General features: G+C 42.3%; 1 protein-coding gene across 4 annotated transcripts in view; it reads right to left on the reverse strand.

Annotated features, from left to right (window-relative positions):
• EXOC2 (exocyst complex component 2) overlaps positions 1-19,954 on the reverse strand; it is a 159,305-nt gene that overhangs the window by 51,625 nt on the left and 87,726 nt on the right. For all 4 annotated transcript variants that reach the window (XM_024766396.1, XM_024766397.1, XM_024766394.1 and 1 more), the window contains exons 13-20: positions 15,073-15,197; positions 9,442-9,507; positions 9,112-9,269; positions 8,620-8,741; positions 7,457-7,518; positions 1,154-1,234; positions 828-887; positions 84-145 (exon numbers count right to left, since the gene is read on the reverse strand). In XM_024766396.1, the coding sequence (XP_024622164.1) occupies positions 84-145; positions 828-887; positions 1,154-1,234; positions 7,457-7,518; positions 8,620-8,741; positions 9,112-9,269; positions 9,442-9,507; positions 15,073-15,197 (736 nt within the window). The remainder of the gene's footprint in view (positions 1-83; positions 146-827; positions 888-1,153; positions 1,235-7,456; positions 7,519-8,619; positions 8,742-9,111; positions 9,270-9,441; positions 9,508-15,072; positions 15,198-19,954) is intronic.

The following is a 19,954-nucleotide window of genomic DNA, read 5'->3' on the forward strand; positions in this document are numbered from 1 at the left end:
GGTATAAGACCAAATACAGAGCAAAAGCCTGTATTTTCAATCCTGGTAAACGCATCGGTGAGGCTACTCTGAGCTCTACTTACTGTGCAGTATCTACATCGGCATCAGGCTTGGTGCTCAACTGTTCCAGACAGCATATAAAAACCTAAGTCAAAAATAAGACGTTTCAGTGGTATGAACGCTTAGATACTAATCTATTCGGACATTAAAGATAAATTTTATATAAATAACCAGAAATACAGTGTATCTCTATTAAGTGGTATGTATGCATATATACCTTCTGTAAGTGGATAGACTGTATGTCCCATATATAGAGTATATATTCACATACACATAAAAGTATGTAAGCACTGGGAACACACATCCCAACGTATAATGCTAAGTGATAAAAAAATTTAAAGCACCTATGTTCTGATCCCATTGTTAAGTTCTTGAATGTATTTTATTTCCTTCCTCTCACTCATTCACTCATGCGTTCAACTGGGTTTATGTGCCCACAAGGCACTGGTCCCAAAGAACTTGGTGCTCTAGGTACAATGTAAACAACTGTCATGTCGTTTAATCTGTGCTCTAACAGATATATACACACATAGTACTGTGAGAACACAAAAAAGGGGAGCATAATAAAAATGAGTTATTGGGGTACTGCTAAGCAAGGTGGAACTAATCCTACCTTGAACTTATTTACCATAAACAATTATGTTCTCAGACAAGAAGGAAAAAAGAATACATATTTAATATCTGCTATACACTGATTATGAGTAGGAGGGAAGACTAATAATTCGCATTATTTCAGGCTTCAGGGCATCAGCGCTTTTACAAAGTACCTGCATGATGTTGATGCTTAGTTGGCAAACCTCTTCCTGGGTTTTCGGTTGTTGAAAGACCTGTAAGGAAGAATGAGAATTGTTGTACTTGGCTAAGAAAACTTTTTGTTTATGAAGTTCGATATAAGAAGTTAACACGTGGGAAAGTGTGTCCAGTGTGGGTCACCTGACTCTGAAAGGGGACAGGAATGGAGAGCTGGCCTCGGGCCGAGTGACTGTGGCCTGAGTGACAGGGCAGCAGCTCTGGCATCTCAATGACCCAAACCTGCAAGGGGAGTCCCCGGCTGCCCGGCCCCCACCGCAGACGGCTGCTCTCAGACACTCACGCTGGCTTCTCCGGGCTTGCACTCCAGGACTTCTCGCAGCGACTGCAGGGAGTGCACCACGCAGCGCTCAAAGTGGCATGGCTGCAGAAGACAAAAGCAACAGGACCTGGGCATGCAGACCCCGAGCAGAAGCAAACTCGGCCCTGATGCCCAGATTTCCAGACGTGAGGAAAGGGATGGAGACACACACAGCCTCCCCGCCACCCGGACCTAGACCTGGCATGTTCTGCACTTGATATTTAAAGACCATGAACCCTGACAGTTGGAAGCGCATCTAATTCAATTAGAATAGAAGTTGGGTAGAATGAGAATTTTTCTTCAAAATTCTACTCTCCTGAGAGGCAGATGCCGGGATGAAGCGCGGACGTAACATACTCTGGGACGAGCTCCATCTCCCGGGCCTTCCTCATCTCCCAGGGGACGTTAGTACGATGACCCAGAGGAAGGCCGACCTTTCATTCCAACCATCTCTACGGTCACCAGATTCTATGCCCATCAAGTCAGAAATGAAACCTGAAAATATGTCCAACAAATGGGCTTCAGGATGAGTCTGAATGAGCCCTAACTACACCTCCTCGTGCCAGGCCCACTCCAGGGGACGGTGACACGTGTTCTCGTTATGTGTACATTCTGGGATGGAGTCGACAAAACTGTCACTTCTACAAAAAAAAGTACAGAAATAAAATAAGTGGACTGCAAAGTAGGGTAAGGGCCATGAAGAGAACAAGCGGGCACTCAGAGGAAAACTGATGGAGGGGTTCTGCCCTAAGCAGGAGAAGCCCCTGAGCCAGTGACAACATCCAAGCTGAGACCAAGGGCAAGAGGGGCCACCCCCGGACAGAGACAGGAGGGGCCTGGAGGCGCCGAGTCACCACCACGGGCCAGAGCCTGGTAGAGCCTGCACGGGGCAGGACAAGGCTCAGTTCAGCTGAACCAGCTCTGGGCAAAATCTGCTTCAATTACTAAAAGAACTCAGGGAAAAATCGAACAGAAAAAAAGACACACCTGTATACAAACCAAAGACAGACAAGTTTACTCTCTCACAAAACAAGAATCCAGGCTTTAGGAAAACTAATAGCACCTCAACTTAATGTCATTTTAATACTGCACTTTGGAGCCACCAGAGGGCACCATAAAGAACATGCAAAAGTCTTTAAGTGCAGAGAAAGAAGGTTGGGGGCGGGGGCAGGGGCAGGGATGGATGTGACAGAAAATACCGCCTACAGAAAATAAAGTCCTCGTAGACACCGGCCTTACGAACCCACCTACCTGCCCCAGAAGGTAGGAAAATCTAAGATGTTACAATAATAACACTGGGAATTCAACCCCAAATCCAATGGCAGGCAGTTCAGTGTTCCTGTGCTGTTTCCTAACTGTCTTGCCTTAGAATGTGAACAGAGAGCCCGGAGAGCACTGCCAGTGGGAAAGGGAGCACATGAGTCTACACAGCTGCGATTTCTTTTTTCTGAAAAGAAAGAACAGGCACTATCTCTGCATTTTGTCAGTGAATCACCCAAGCTGCTGATTATAACATCACATATCATTCCAGTTATTCTGGAAGGAGAAAATTCTCAGAATTATCCAAACTGAAAAAAGGCAGAAAACCTTTTCAACAAGAGTAGAAAACAGGATGCTCTCCAACGAGCTGTTTCAGACACTCAGCTGAAAGCACAGTCATGGGGGCAAAGCTCATGTGCATTTCTTTAACTTGATAAGGACTCACAGGGAAAGAAAAACATCCTTATTTCAAACAAATGGGATCAGTGCTATGGAAATGCTAAGAAAATGTAAAGTAGTGTATGTAACAGCCTTTGAGACAACTGACTCTCTGTTCAAAACCTGAGAATTTCAGATGTTAGGTAAACACTCAAAGCTGGACCCTGGGCATTGCTCTAAGCCTGGATGTACCTTCCCTCTCACGGGAAGTCTGTGCCCACAGCTGACAGCAGGCTCAGCTCCCAGAGGCCTATGGGATTATTAGCACATTTCTTCAACAACGTCCAATAAGACACACTGGCTGGCACCAAATCACCAGTAAGTGGCTTTAGATCTCTAGCTTGTGTGTCACCAAACACGAGACCGGCTATGCTATGGATACAGTATCTTACCATGTTATAAACTTTAAATTTATTAGAAACAAGCCTCTACAGTAACCACTTCGAAGGACTTTCATGGGGGCTTATCTACTACAAACAACCAACCAACCTTAGATGTGGCTGTTATCTCACGCGCACACACTGGGGACCCAGATTTGCAGCCATCACACACGCACACTAGACTGTGTGTACAAAAACCACTAACCTGAAGCCAATACCTATTTTATGACTAAGTTGTTCATATTTTGTCCTTTTTTTTTTTTTTTTAAATGAACATAAATCCTTGAAAACAGATGCTCCGTTTTCTCAAATTGAACACACATCTTTTTCTTTGCACAAGATGACCTGAAGCTGGTACTAAGAACCCAGGGTCAGGGCTGTGCTGTCTGCTCTGCCTGGCTTGTTTCATTTGGGGCAGTAATTCAGCAGTGCTGGTCCAGCGATGTCTCTGGCCTGCCATCCAGGCCTGCTGTGATAATTAGGGATGACAGGGGCATAGGACAGAGCTTTGATAATAGTAAGGCTTTATGTACATTTATGGTATTTTTTATCATAGTGGTCCCAGTATTACAAGTATTAGTTTAATAAATTAAAATTCTCTGTATGTGTATAAAGCTTTGTATTACAGCTTTTTCCTACAGCATCTCATTTAATCGTAACCAACACCACTGTGAACAAGCATTCTGCTTCTTTAACTAGAGGCAGAGAGGTTAAGTGGCTTCTGAAGATGGCACGGCTACTGAGACAGAACTGAGGACGTAACCAGACCAGACACTGAAGCAGCACAGGGCCTTCCCTCCACACCAGTGCCGCCCAACACAAGTGCAGTGTGAGCCACAAACACACGTCATGTACGTAATCTTAGATTTTCCAGGAACCACAATAAGTAAAAGAAAAACCTAAATTTTAGTTTATAACGTGTAATATATCAAAAATTATTTCAACATGTAGTCAATACAGAAAGTTGAGATCTTCTTTCTTTCTGTACTTGCTTCTTTCTTTGGAGTCTGAAGCTGTGCCAAGTGGCTGCTGTGCTGGATGGTACCGTCTGCTGCACACCTCCTTCCTCTAAATATTGGGTGGGCCAAAAAGTGCCTTTGATTTTTAAGTAAAAATAAAAGACACATTTTTCATTTTCACCAAGAACTTTACTTAACAACGTATTCGCCCTTTTGTTCCACTACCTTCTGCCATTTTCAGGCAACTTCATAATTCCATCTTCCCAAAACTTTTTATCTTTTTGAGCAAAGAACTGTTCCAGGTGCCTTTCACAGTCTTCCAGGGAACTGAAATTTTTTCCATTAAGAGAATTATGTAAAGACCGATAAATGAAAATCTGAAGGTGCAATGTCTGCTGAATATGGCAGATGATTCAGAACTTCCCAGCCGAGCTGTAACAGTTTTTGCCTGGTCATCAAAGAAACACGTGGTCTTGCATCATCCTGATAGAAGATTATGCGTTTTCTGCTGACTAATTCTGGATGCTTTTCATGGAGTGCTGCTTCCAGTTGGTCTAACCGGGAGCAGTACCTGTTGGAATTAATCGTTTGGTTTTCTGGAAGGAGCTCATAACAGAGGACTCCCTTCCAATCCCACTACACACATATTACCTTCTTTGGATGAAGACCGGCCTTTGGTGTGGTAGGTGGTGCTTCATTTCACTTGCCCCATGATTTCTTCCGTTCCACATTATTGTACAGTATCCACTTTTCATCGCCCATCACAATTTGTTTTAAAAACTGAACGTTTTCATTACGTTTAAGTAGAGACTCGCATGCGGAAATACGGTCAAGAAGGTTTTTTTCGCTTAACTTATGTGGAACCCAGACGTCAAAGCAATCCACAAAACCAAGCTGGTGCAAATGATTTTCCAACACGTGATTTGGATATTTTGATTTGGATATTTTGAGATATGTCGGCTATCTCCTGCGTGGTATAACACTGACTGTTCTCAATTAATGTCTCCATTTGATCACTATCAACTTCAACTGGTCTACCCAACTGTGGAGCACTGTCCAGGGAGCCATCTCCAGCACGAAACTTCGCAAACCACTTTAGACATGTTCTATCAGTCACAGCACCTTCTCCATACGCTGCACAAATCTTATTTTGCATTTTGGTTGTGTTTTTATCTTTCTTGAAATAATAAAGCATAATATGCTGAAAATGTTGCTTTTCTTCTTCCATCTTCAATATTAAAATGGTTACACAAAAATTCACCAATTTAGATAAGTCTTTTTTTTAAATGCACGCTGATATGACAGGTGTCACATACAATCTAACAAAATTGTTTCAAATGAAGTTAAACACAACTAAGTGCTACTAGAGCATCTTACGGAAAAAACCGAACGAACCTTATGGCCAACCCAATATTTAGCTATAGGATAGTTTGTATTTAAACATAAATACCTCTGAAAAATAAATCAAAACAAATTTTTATTAAAATTAAATCCTTTAAAATATAATTATAGGGACCTCCCTGGTGGTGCAGTGGTTAAGAATCCGACTGCCAATGCAGAGGACATGGGTTCGAGCCCTGGTCCGGGAAGATCCCACATGCCGCAGAGCAACTAAGCCCGCGTGCCACAACTACTGAGCCTGCGCTCTAGAGCCTGCGAGCCACAACTACTGAGCCCGTGTGCTGCAACTACTGAAGCCCGCGCCCCTAGAGCCCGTGCTCTGCAGCAAGAGAAGCCACCACAATGAGAAGTATTCGCACCACAATGAAGAGCAGCCCCTGCTCGCCACAACTAGAGAAAGCCCATGTGCAGCACTGAAGACCCAACGCAGCCAAAAATAATAATAAGATTTAAAAATATACATATATAATTATAAGACTTATTAAAAATAAATTCCCCTAATTTCAAGCATGATTTAATTTACAAAAATTTGGAAGTAAGCACTGCTGTTCCAAACACACACTTGTATAGCTTTGTATTAACTTAAGAAAGAACTTTGAACTTTAGAGGAAAAGAAGAATTTCAACTTGTCAAAAATTCCCCAACTGAGATTGGGACTGACATATATACACTAATATGTATAAAATGGATAACTAATAAGAACCTGCTGTATAAAAAAATAAATAAAATTCAAAAAAAATCCCCAACTGTCAGAGGAAGGCTGTGGACAAGCACACAAATTCAAGGACATGAAGAAATGTTACAGGGGGTGGTTGCTCCTCAACAACCTGAGCCCCACTACTTTGTAAATGTGAGCAAGTCAGACCGTTTTATTCCACTGTACCTGTCTACTAAGGTAAGGCAGAACTGTTGGGGCCAGGATTGTGCTCTGCTGAAAAACTACATTTTTTCCAGCCTCCGTTGCAGACAGGGGTAGGCACGTGGATAAATTATGGCCAATTAGATGTAAGCAGAGTTGTCAGTTGTGGCTCCTGGGAAAATGCTGGACTTCCCTGCTGACAGGAGTAAGGCTGTGGTGGCTGGAACTGCAGTGGCCATCCCGTGTCATGAGGCCATCCTGAGAGAGGAGCCACACTAAGGGTCACAAAGCAGGAGTCGGAGGAGCCCTGGACGCTGCCCGTACTACATGACAAAGCTGCCACACCAGTCCCAACCTCTTTAGTGGGGGAGAAAAAGGAAATGCCCTCTTCTTTAAGCCACTGAATGTTTTAACCTTGCCTGACACCCACATACAGGTTGCTGTGGGATCCATGGGACAGACTCAAAAACACGAGAACTCACAAACTCTAACACTAACACAATTTTCAAGGGGATTCTGAAAATCTCAAAGCCCCATCTGAAAAGATGATTATTCCAGAGCGAACAGACCATGGTTTTAACTGCCCACCTGACCCCTGCATGCGTCTGGAGAAGTTCGCTGTTGCCTGTTTTGCCTTAGGGCCCAGCAACAGCACTGGTTTCCTATCGTGCTTTTCTGAAAAATTCGAATTGCTGGGTAACTTAGAATTACATTAAAAAATGTAACACAACAAAAAATAGTTAAGAGTCACAGGATGAAGAAAGAGCACTCTAAAGGGGGATCCACTGTTTTTACTCATTTTTAAATACCTGTGGTTAGTGTTAAGCAAAAATGACTCTGAGAAGGAAAACTTTAAGAAGTTTGCTTCTGCATTTCCAGAAACGTTTTAGAGTTGCAAGAGAGAGCATATGCTCATTATCAAAATAAATCAACTATTTTGAATATAACAGACACCAATGATTAATCACCAAAAAGAATTTAAACTTACTAGGGACGTCAGGCCTTCACTGTCGACAACCCAGTCTTCCTTTTCAGCCAATCTCTTTACTTCTACAGGGAACACAAGTACACGAGCGCGTCTTATTATAATTATCTCACTGAACTTCAGAGAGATAAAAATGCATAAAGGTTATGGTTTTTAATTGTTTTATATAAGTTTGTAAAAAATCAGTGAAAGTAGGGAGAGAATATAATTCTGGTAGACTCAAGGATTTAAATGTGTATCACTCACTGGATTTTTCTAATACAACATTAATGTAAATAAAATTGTCTACTGTGTAGCCCAATCTGGAGAATGCTGGGCTAGGTTCAGTGACAGCTTCAGACAACAACTTAGTAGTTATTCAGCACTCCTGCTAATACTAAACAGGTACAAGACAAGACACACGGCATTTCCCCCCAAGTTTCTGATGACCAAAGTGGACTCTCTCTCAGTCCTGTATGCTCCCGATGATGATAACGTGATACCCACGGAGGGAAGAACACGACCAGCGCACACCTGAGGGCTCAGCCCCGACCTGGGCCAGGGGCTGGTTCTGTGCAGACACAGCCTTCCTACAACAAAGTCCTTGGGACAGATACCAACGGCTTGTGCCTTTCACAACAATATTCTTGATTGTTTTTGAAAATGTTTAATAACCCAGAAGGCTGCTTTGTAAAGATAACCTTCATTGTTTATGACTATATGCAGAAATCCTGAAAACTCTATAAAAGTATAAAGAAAATGAACACCTATAACTTCTGCGGCAAAGAGAAACTGTAAACAGTCTTTCTTCTGATTTTATGCTGACATTTCTAAATTAAAAATTTTAAATATACATACATATATTTTCAAAATTGGGATCATACTTTTATACACATTTTATATTCGACTTTTTCCACTTAGCATTTTCCATAAGGATGTTCTTATATCCTTAAATATTTTTTTAAGTATACCCATCTTAATTTATATATGGTCTGGCATCTCAAAGTAAATAGATTTGAAAAGTTTCAAAAAAGGAAAAAAGTTATATTGAGCAGCTAAAGACAGTCTGAAATACTCAGATTTCTATAAGAGCATCTTTCGTGTTTTTAAGGATTTGGAAGCTGGAAAGAGGTGGCATGTGCAAATAACTGTTGTCTAGCCAATGTCATCAGTTTTTCTCAACATACCTTCCGCTGTGTGCTGCAGTGTGACCACCACACAACGCACTCGAAGGTCCGAGACGAGGTCCTGGATCGTCTGTAACAGGTCATTAGGAATCTCAAGGGCAGTCAAGGATTCATAAGTAAGCCTGTAGAACAAACACAGCAAAACAAATGTCAGCAGGGCAGGATCTGGAAGCAATTCCAGACATCATTTTGGCCATCCCACAACGATTCTCAATGGTGCTTGTAAGCTACAGCGTTATGTCGAAAACATGGGGAAAGTAAGCCCATTCACAGGGATAATATCACAGTGACACTGAACTAAACAATGAAAAAGTGACATTCTCATCAGACAAAAGCACCAGCAAGGTTTAAGAGCTTAGTTATCAGGTGACACACGGGAAACAGTGGGCACAAAAGGAGACAGTAAAATTCTGTGTTGAGTGTATTAAAAATCATATCCCACACTGAGTGTGTGGTGTTTCCCCCTTTTCTGGAGGACGCGCCCACATTTACCTCAGAGTCTGGATGGCGTGAGCGAGCCCCTGCCCAGAGAGCTCGGCCTTCACTTCCCAGCTTCTGCACTGCCGCCCTCCGCCCTCCGTGACGCTGAGCGGGAGCAGGGCCCCCCGGAGCAGCTTCACCAGACAGTGCATTACTTCCTGGATCATTTTCTAGACAATGATGAACAAGCAAAACTACATTAAAAGGCATCAACTTGATTAAATCAACTGGAAGAGTCGGCCTGCACAAGACAAATGTCTTCAATGTACATCAAGGTCTCTAGCACTTTGCTTGAGAAAACCCTACCCCAAGAAAAAATCTACATACCTATCCTTAACTCACCTTAAAATCATTTTGTCTTTGCCTTACATTCTTTGATCTTTCAATGTGGCCTGACTTCTCAGCAGTCTTAAAAATTAAAAAAAAAAAAATTAGTTGTCTTTAGAAATAATTTATAAAAAAAAAGAAATGCTTTAGCAGTTGTATATAAAGAAAGCATGAAATATAGTTATAACTTGATTAAAAGGAATGTATAAGAAGTAATCTAAGTTTCTGATTAAAGGATGACTAATTAGAAAACCCTTCTTATTCCAACAAGAAGCTATTCATCTTCCTAAAACCTTTAAGTACAATTCTCATAAATAAACCTAAGTATTAAACTGAAACTTCCTGTAGGTGAATTTCACATGCTGCTTTCATCCACAGTTTTCTACAGTTAAGCCTACGGGCATGCAGTCCACGATGCCGCTCCAGCACCACTTCGCGGGCAGTGGGTGCAGAAACGAGAGGAGCAGAAGCTCTGGACAGGTGTCCGGACGCCTTGGACCCCCCGCCCCGCTCCTCCCGATAGTTTTCATGGAACATGAGCATTAGCGCTGACATTTATTTTTAAAAACTTACACATCACTGCTCTTCTTCCAGGGGCCTCACGGTCTCATTTAGGAGGGAATGTATTCTAGAATTGCTTGTTATCTGTTCACTGAGAGCCATGTTTTCCTCTGATTTCTTTCTCCTTAATGTGTAGAAGACCACTTTACACTGATTAAATGAGAAATCTGTTCCACTGGATTTCAGTTAACTTTTTATTACCAAATTTTCTAACAACTAAATATTATTATACAGAATGTCCTAGCAGGGCAAACTTAGGGAACTTTCCAAAGGAAGAAGTAATCACAAAATGGTACAATGTAAAAGAAAATTCAGATACTTCACCAACATAATGTAAAAGTTACCCTTTAAAGGTAAAATACTGGTGTATTTGGTTAGAGAACTTTTTACTTAGGAACAACTGCATTATAAATAATTATGATATTGATGCCAAGGTAATTTTAAAATACTTTAAGGTATGCTATTTCTATTTAAGGTATAAGCTAGAGAAACAGTGTGGAGAGTTGGTCTACAGGATCAACACCGTTGACGGGAAGGAGTAAGACAAGGATAAGGATTGCTGACGTCTTCAACAAAGTATCAGACACCCTGACAGAAGAGGCCAGCACACACAGACACACACACCTCTTCCGGAGCTAATTTACACTTATCGTGCAGCTTTTATCATTTTTTTCTTTGTAGAGATGCGCTTTTAAAAGAATTTAAGTTTAGCTTTTAAAAAAACTAAACCCCAAATTCACAATAATAATTCAATAAGCAAATTTCTAAGTTCACTGGCCAACAACCATCAAAATTCTTTGTATATCAGGATTTACAGAAATTGATTCTTTTTAGGACAAATGCGAAGTAACTGAAGCGTTTTAGAGCTGCAGTGAGGCGTGACCAGAGGGGCTCATGTCGGAGTTTGACCAGCTACAAAGACAAGAGACACAGGGCGAGGTGTGGGGAAAGGGGTGGAGTCCCCTGCCCTCTGCAGGTGGGACACTCTCCCCAACCTCCACGTGTCCTTTGGGGTTTTATGGAGGCTTCATTAAGTAGACACGATTGATTAGATCACTGGCCACCGGTCACCGAACTCAGCCTCCAGCCCTTCTCCCAGAGATCTGGGGGTGGGACTGAAAGCTCCTACCCTCTGAACACAGGGTTGGTCCTCCAGACAACTAGCCCCCATCCTCAGGTGGGAGACACTCATTATCACAGCAAAAGGCATCTTTTACCACTCCTCACTTAGGAAGTCACAATATCAAGGGTGAGCAAGATCAAATATATATTTCTTATTATCAATCTCAAGATCACCGTTCCAAATTTACACCTCCAGCCCAAATCTTTCCTCTGAGGTCCAAATTTGAATTTCAGGTTGCCTACTTGGTGTCCGCAGAAGGCCTGGGCAGAACAAGGTGAAACGGTGGTGCTTCTGGGTCTGGAGTTTGCTGGCCTCCAGCTGGGAACTGCAGGGTCTCCAGAGTGCTGATTGCGGACTTTGGGGCTTGCTACCCTCCACAGTCACACGAGCCAACTCCTTAGAGTAAAGCTCATTCTCTTTATATACACGGTTGGAAACAGAGCCAACACCCTATTGGTTGTTTTTCTGAGCCCTGGCTCACTGTGCTGTGGCGGACGGATGGGAAGGGCCTCTGGAAGAAGGTGTCATCTGTCCCCGGGAAGGGTCAAGCCCATACAAACCTGCAAGTGTCCCGTCAGATGGGGTCTTTTCTGGTTTTATCTGCCATAGCACCTAACGCTGAATTTTTTACACAATAGGCTTGCTCAATGGGAAGATTATTTCACAGTCCTTTCTTTGTTCTGTGAAATATTTTTGAATCAAAAGAGTGAAAATCAATTGTTTGAAAAACATCATACCAAAATTTAGGTTAAACTTTGCCAGAACAATTCTGCCCACCAAACAGGTGCTAATGCACACGTGATGACACCTACTGGACAGAATAACTATTTAAACATCGAGGGCCTGCCTCCAAACACAAAAGAAGTGGAGAGGGTAGGGGAACTACCTGTAAGGCATACCTCTTGCAATTGTTAAAAAAATCGTTACTTATTGTTTTATTCTGATAAAGAGTTGAACATCTCCAACATGCTGAATTATGTACACTTTGCCCTACTTTTAAAAGAAAATTTAATTTTGGAACAGAAAGGACATTTTAATTTACATACTATGAGTTATGCAATCTTTTAAAATGCTTATTCCTAAAGTTTAAAAATTATTTGGATACTTTAAAAGTTTTCACCTCAAAATACACTACATTTAAAATATATCTAAAGGTAAAATCTTAACCTACTATTAACCATTTTGCTAGCTAAAAACCTTAACTCTTTCCTGCACACACAGACCAAAACTACTTTGTGGTAAGACCAACGGCTAGATCGCACTGTTTTGATTCACATATGTTACCTCACATGGCCTTGACTGGTCTGAAGAACTATTTGTTAAACTGTTGGAAACTCCATCTAAATCTTTTAACAGATGAACTCGAAATAAAACAGTTTTACAACAAGAAAAAATAAGAAATTCCAAGTAAATTGTGTTTAAATATTAGAGAGCTTTCTTGTATGAGATTGAAACCCTGGAACTCTTCCCAATATTAATTTAATTAAGTCTCTGGATCTCACTCATGACATGATTGGCTCCCTTTCCTAACTCCTCCATTCCTTCCACTGTCCTCTGGTGTCTTTCTGGCTTTTCAATAGAGGGTCACTTAGTTTAAAAACATGCCTAAATCTGTACAGTGAATTACACTTAATAATTATTACCATAAACTTTTAAGAAAAGTTTATGAGTATAAACTGTTGGAAATTCCACAGGCACACCCAACTCAGCACAACTGATCACAATGATTTTCCAGTGCTGTGACTCCTGAGCTCATTTATTCCTCATCTGCAACCAAACACTTCATTTAGACGTTTACACAACTAGGTATAACCTGTGAGAAGGAGAATACCATCCCTTTTCACTAAATCATCTCAGATCAAAAAACCCTAAAAAGATGCAAGATGAGGCAACTACTGTCCATGCATGGGGGCCACCTCCAGACACCGCTCCAGTTGGAAGGAAAACACTCGGCTGGAAACAAAACTAGGTTTCCAGACGTTTCCTGGGTTCTGCTCCCTCACATGTGAGAACCCGCCTTGGCAACATTCAGCACGTCTCTGTTCTACATCAGTCCCACACTTCTCACCACTACTAAGCTTTGCTCATGAAACACCTACTGTGTGCCAGGCCAATGACACTTCAAATACTGGAATAAATATTTACTCCAAATAATAAGAGCAAATTCTTTTTTATCTCCCCGACACTGTTATAAGCACTTCACTTAATATTAACTCATCTAATTCCCAAACCATCCCCCTGGAAGTAGGCTGAGAAGTAACGGTATCTGCCCAAGGTCACAGCCAGTAAGCGACACACACTGGGTGTTCTACTCTAACCCTGGCGCTCTGCAAGAGACGCTGTGAACACAGCTGTCCAGGCACTGGCGTGGAAGCACCTCCCCTTTCCAGTCTCACAAGGGCTCTGCTTTAGAGGGAGCAGGTAAGAGGAGGAGGGTACAACACGGCAGGAGGGGGTGGCTGTCCCCCACTGCAGCAAAAGGCAAGAAACCCAAACCTTCCCCACCACAGAGGCCGCCACTCTCATCCAGCTGCCATGAACAAAAATGCGGGCTGATCGGGCACGTCTGAAAGCACAACGCTGAGAAAACTCTTTTCAGGACACCTAAAGGCACTCTCTTCCTCAGGCAGCAATGAAGGCCAGCCAAACTCTACACATATTTTATGGAAGACTGACTTTCTCTGTACAGTGAACTTTTCAACAGAGCTTTTGTATAATAACCAGGTAATACAAAATGGACATGAAAGAGTTGTGAGGTATGTTATTTATTGCTATAATATTTGAATGTGTCAGTAACTGATACACTGCTGAAATTAACGTAAGAAAAAAATACAGGGATAACTCATGCTTAAGAGATAGGTTTTTCTGCATGAAGGAGTCTGTTTTTTTGCATGCACTGTTGTTTTTCTGTTTTTCATGTACTAAGTAAATTTTATGGTTTAGATAACTAACCTTTCATTTAAACAAACATCTAGGGATCTACCACGTTCAAAGGAAGAGACGGCGGCAAACTTCTTTAATAGCCGCATGAGCACGTATCCACGGTCAAAGGAGACTGGGTGGATCCCGGAGAACCAAGACACCCACCACCTTCTGTCAAACTGCAGAGGTGTCCTTGGTGTGAAAGAGCAAAAGCGGTTTTGTGCTGGCAAGTGCACTAGCCCCAGGAAGACCCCGCCTCTCCCAGCTTCCCCAGGGCTGTGAAGAGTCTCCCCGGAGATACGAAACCAGAGCTGTCTTCTCCTGAGCCACCAGAGCTCCAGGCAAAGGGCCTCAGAGTCTATATTCTGGGACCTGGAGGCCTGTCATGGGCACTTGACGTGAGACAACTGAGTGACGAGTCCGAATCTGTGTGCTACGCACAAAAGTCAAGAGTCGTTACTTTACGCTCGTAATTTCTGTGCTCCAATTATACATGATTAGGACACTAAGTACACGTGCAACTTGTGAGGGTGTAAAGCCTTAAACAACTTCTCCAGGCTGATCACATAGGGGCCAGAAAACAGGATCTTTAAGTTCTTTCCAACTAGGAAGTTCCCTCTCACTTGAGACCCATGTGCAAGATGCAAACATTTGATCCTTGTTTTATCACCTGTTCATCATCAATTGCACGACAGTTTCATCCACCACATGGCCTGACTGGCATTATACTCAATTCAGATTCTTTTATTCTTTAAGCCACTGTTTCCCTGAGCACTCACCCCTGCCTTCTGAGAGAGACCCTCACTATTCTCCTTTACAATCAAGGACAGTGACTCCCGGAAGAGTTGAGTAACTTGTTCAAGGCCATACAGCTATTAAGTGTTAGGGCTTTACAGCATTTTCTACTAATCTTAAAACATCTGACAATACTTAGAGGCTTTGGGCTTCTGAGGCTTTAAAAAAGTCACTTCAAAATCTAAAACTTTTAAGACTAGAAATCCACGACTTAGCTACAACTATAGTCAAATCTGTACACATACCTCACTGAAAAGGCTTCCGTTAACATATGAAATCCAGAGTTTCCAGAAGTTGGGCAGCTGACTTAAAACAAGCTTGGTCAATTTTTCAACAAATGCCACCCGGTGGGGAGTTTGGTATCTCCATGCTAAAGAGGAAAAGAATAAAATACTATTAATATCCTTTGGAATCAAGACTAAAAATGCGTTTGAACATACTGCTGCTCCCCCACCTAAAAACGTGCCCCATGCTGTCCCACTTGGGCTGCAGAGCTTTAATCTGCTGATAGACCAGTATTTCCTTTTCCCACCAACTACCAACGCCTGTGGCGGCACAGTGAGCAGAGGGGCCTGCTTGCTCAGCGGGTCTGGCGGGGCAAGGGGGGAACAGAGGCAGGACAGGAGACCTTCACAGAGGAGGGGCTTCGGCTTTCCAACCCTGTTGTCTTCAGGTTGTAACTCAGTGGTGGAAACTCAGTAAGGAATCAAATTATCATAAAGGGACATATTCAAGCACAGTCATGTAATTAAAAACTCCTCCCATAACAAATACATTTAACAGAAAGTAAAAACACTGAAGCCTCTTGGATAACACATCATTTAACGCCGTTATTGTAGAAAGTGGGAAACAAGGTGTGACAGATTTCTTGGGGGAAGAATAAGTTCGAGGGAATAAAGGTGAAAGTATTAGGTCTGCGAGCACCAACCATTTCCCAATCCCCCCACCCCTTATCACCTACAGACCAACTCAACATGGACTGACACGAGCTGCTTTCCAACGGTGGCAGTAGCAGACCTGGCGTGGCCACAGCTCCGGTATCACAGGCCAAGGACAAGGCAGGAGACAGGACAAGATCTAAAACCCGAAGCTTTAGAAGACCCACCTCATAAGGGTGCAAGCAGACTCTCACACGGGATAGTCCCCAAAATTAATTTCGAAAGACTAATTTTTTGAAAATTAGTTTCAAAAGATCCATGCTCCTGCAGCCGAACTGATCTCCGGTTTGCATCCCCTGGTGGGAGAGCTCATGGGGCTCCCGAGCTCACAGATCCTTGGCCAGGTCTGTGGGGAACACGTGAAAGTGACCCAAGCTGACGAGTCCCCCTTGGTCTGAAGTTGCGACACCCAGGTGGCTCTGTGTGCGCACACGTCCTGCACACACACCACCTGCTCCCAAGAACAGTCGGCACAGAGGATGCCTCCACCCCAAGGGAAAGAGGGAACACTGCCTTCTCACCACTTAAAAAGAAATCTTTTTAAAAACCACAAAATAAACAAATAGGAAGTAAACTCAGCTTCTCTCTTGTTGAATCCACTAATTAGTAAGTATTCTGGGCTTCCCTGGTGGCGCAGTGGTTAAGAATCTGCCTGCCAGTGCAGGGGACACAGGTTTGAGCCCTGGTCTGGGAAGATCCCACATGCCGCGGAGCAACTAAGCCTGTGCACCACAGCTACTGACCCTGCGCTCTAGAGCCTGTGAGCCACAACTGCTGAGCCCGCGAGCCACAGCTACTGAATGAAGCCCATGAGCCTAGAACCCATGCTCCGCAACAAGAGAAGCCACTGCAATGAGAAGCCCGTGCACCGCAACAAAGAGTAGCCCCCGCTCGCCACAACTAGAGAAAGCTGGCGTGCAGCAATGAAGACCCAAGGCAGACAAAAACAAATAAATAAATGTATATAAAAAAAGAAAAAAAATTAACAAGTATTCTATGTGAAACGATTTTATGATGGGAAAAGTATCTGGACAAGTATAAATAAAAACAAACCAATTCCAAAAGGCTTCCAAAAAGATTCTGGATTCCACTGGCTGAATCTTTCTATAGCAGATAAACTGATAAAATGATTTTGTCTGAATTCCCCTTGGGTTGGAGCGTCCCCGCCAGAGGTGCACACTGGCTGCAGAGCCGTGTTACCGAGGGGCTGGCACTCAGGCACCAGGGCTCTCGGAAAACACACGGGCTCCTGCAGTCTCCTGCCCGGTGACAGGGAACAATTCTGAGGGTCATGTGTTTTTGATCTTTTTATCACCAGCAGATTCTTTACACCCACGTGTGTGTGTGTGTACTGAGAGCCCTTTCTCCTTGTTCCTTCTAAGCCTACTACATCCAAATTCTGATCGTTATAACTAAAAAATGATTTTGGATTTTCTTTTCTTATTGATAAATTCCCACATGCTCTATCACCGAAAGAATAACTTTAAGAGTTATCTCCTAAGACTGATGAAAAGAACTAAGGGAATATGGCAGGAGCATCTAACTTGTCTCAACAGAAGTCATAACGTAGGCTTTTTTTGATCACAAGATCAAGAATGAGCTTCCTCAACTTTACTCACAGCTATTGTTTACTGCAAGCAATCCCTCATAATGTTCCAATTTCAAGTAATAACTCTGGAGAAATTAAAGCTGACTTCCTTTGCTTTCACTTCTAGCCATGCTGGAGTAACAAGGGCTGGATTTAACCTCTGGTCGTGAACAACTAGAAAACTGTGGGGCGGGGGTGGGGGTGGGGGAATATCTAAACAAGCATTTCATAGGCAGCACAAGACTGTGATCCCTAAGGGAAGGGGAAGGGAACAGGTGGGGAGCCCACAACTGCTCTGGATTTCTGCCTGCCATTTCTAGACAAGAGAGGTCAAGGGAGGAGGAACTGAAGCAAAGCTCAGTGGGCTTTCGGAGTTGGAAAGATGGAGTTCAGGGCAGCGGGGGTGAGTGGATGATACATGGAAGAGTTCTGGAAAGGAGGGAGGAACTACGTGGGAAAAAAGCTCCCAGAATCCACATAAGAGTCTTCCTAAGTCACGCTCATGTCCAGTGAACTTCACAGCCAGGCAAAGAGCAGCCACGGAGTAGTAAGGCCAAGGGTTCCCAGGAATCACACGGGGGGCGGGGGGAGAGCAGTCCTCCTGAGTGACCCCAGGCCATTCAGGAGTGGCCTCAAGTCTCCCTAGAAGGCAGGCTACTGCTCCAGCAACTAACCACAGGCCTTGGATGAATCAGACTTATTTGCAAGTAACCGGTAAAACAAAGGCGCACACTCTTTAAAGGAAGAGAACAAAACCCAGACACTCAACACTGAACATTCCCAGTGTCTGAGAAACAATGAAACATGATTAACCAGGCTAAAAGGGGAAGGAGAATCAGAACCAGAAACCAGGGAGAAAACTAGTCAAGAGTAACAGAGCCACAAATGACAGAGAGAGAATTAACCTATAAGGACAATGTTCAAGTAAAGGAAAACGTGAAACAATGAGGAAAGAAAGGGAAGATATTTAAAAGAACCAAATGGAACTTCTAGAGATGAAAACGTACATGAAACTTTTGGCTTAGACGCTGAAGATAAAAGATCAGAGAAGTTGAAGCCATAACAATTAACTCTACAGTGGAGCACAGAGTGGAGAAACTGGGGTGGGGAACAGATCCTCAGTGATCTACGGGATAATCCATTGGCTTAACATACATGCAGTTGGGATTCCAGAAAAGGAAGCAGAGCAGAAAGATATCTGACAAAATGATAGCCAAAAATTTTGCAAATTTGATGGAAATTTCCAGAATTTGATAAAATTGATGCAAGAAGCTTGACAAACCCCAGGCAGGATAAATTTGAACTGTTCAAGATGATGTAATTCATTACAGTCAGCCTCAAGTATAATTTCTAACTGTTTTAAGCCTGTTAGCATGTCAGCGGGTGGTAGTGAATCACATAAGGGCAAGGAAGGGGTGTGGAAAGGGTTTTCACAGATCATGTGTCATCCTACTCATTAAAGAAAGGAAGTATTTTTTTGAAACTCAGGTGGGCTGCACTTCAGGGTCAGGCCCTGGCTATATCTGCTTAGAGGGCTACACGGTACCACAATGTACAGAATCAAACAGTTCTGCTCTTTCCGGTGTTTATTCTAGAGTTTGGTGGGCTGGGTGGAGAATGGAACAGGACAAGAAGAAGCCACACTGACAGTTATGGAATCCCTTCATTTAGTGCAAATGTAGCATTTGATTTTAGTGCTTATGATGGACATTCATTCATATTATTAATAGAACTTTAGAAAAAAAATCTCTACTCCAGTACTTAGAAGAATAATATGAAATAATTTGAAATAATCTTTAGAGGTATTTGAACTTAATAAGAAGTAAGGTATTTCTATTACCTAATTTGCATTTCTTATATCTATTATTGAGGTTGTAAGTAACCAGTGACTAACAGCATCTAATTGGTACACAAATGCATTATAACCAACATGTTTTGTATCTCATATAGGTAAACAAACAAAAGATAAATGTCAACCTCAGGAAGAAATGTAACACAGTTACAATTTGAGATGGCTTAGCGTAGAAAAAATGATTAGCAACTAATTTATGGGTAATAAACAAACAACTCTTTTCAAACCAAATTTTAAAATTCATTAAAAAAGGTGTCTACTATTTTTCTGTACTGACTACAGAGATTCACTTTCGTTGCAACCTTCATCCTAAAGACGTTCTCAGATAATTTTTTCTGTGGCATATTTTTAAAAATTCAACCACAGAAATGTGTTGAATAACACTGGCCTGTGCCCAACTAATTTATGGGTAATAAACAAACAACTCTTTTCAAACCAAATTTTAAAATTCATTAAAAAAGGTGTCTACTATTTTTCTGTACTGACTACAGAGATTCACTTTCGTTGCAACCTTCATCCTAAAGACGTTCTCAGATAATTTTTTCTGTGGCATATTTTTAAAAATTCAACCACAGAAATGTGTTGAATAACACTGGCCTGTGCCCAATGAAATGACTTACTAAAAAATCAAATGGCATTTCTTTAATGTACAATGTAAAATTCATTTTAATTATCTAAATTTAATTACTGGGTAGTTTCTTAAGTAGAAGGGATGATGGCTGGTAATACCCAGCAGCAGTAACACAGGT

Source organism: Neophocaena asiaeorientalis, unplaced genomic scaffold, assembly GCF_003031525.2.
Source record: "Neophocaena asiaeorientalis asiaeorientalis breed wild unplaced genomic scaffold, Neophocaena_asiaeorientalis_V1.1 scaffold8, whole genome shotgun sequence".
NCBI lineage: Eukaryota > Metazoa > Chordata > Mammalia > Artiodactyla > Phocoenidae > Neophocaena > Neophocaena asiaeorientalis.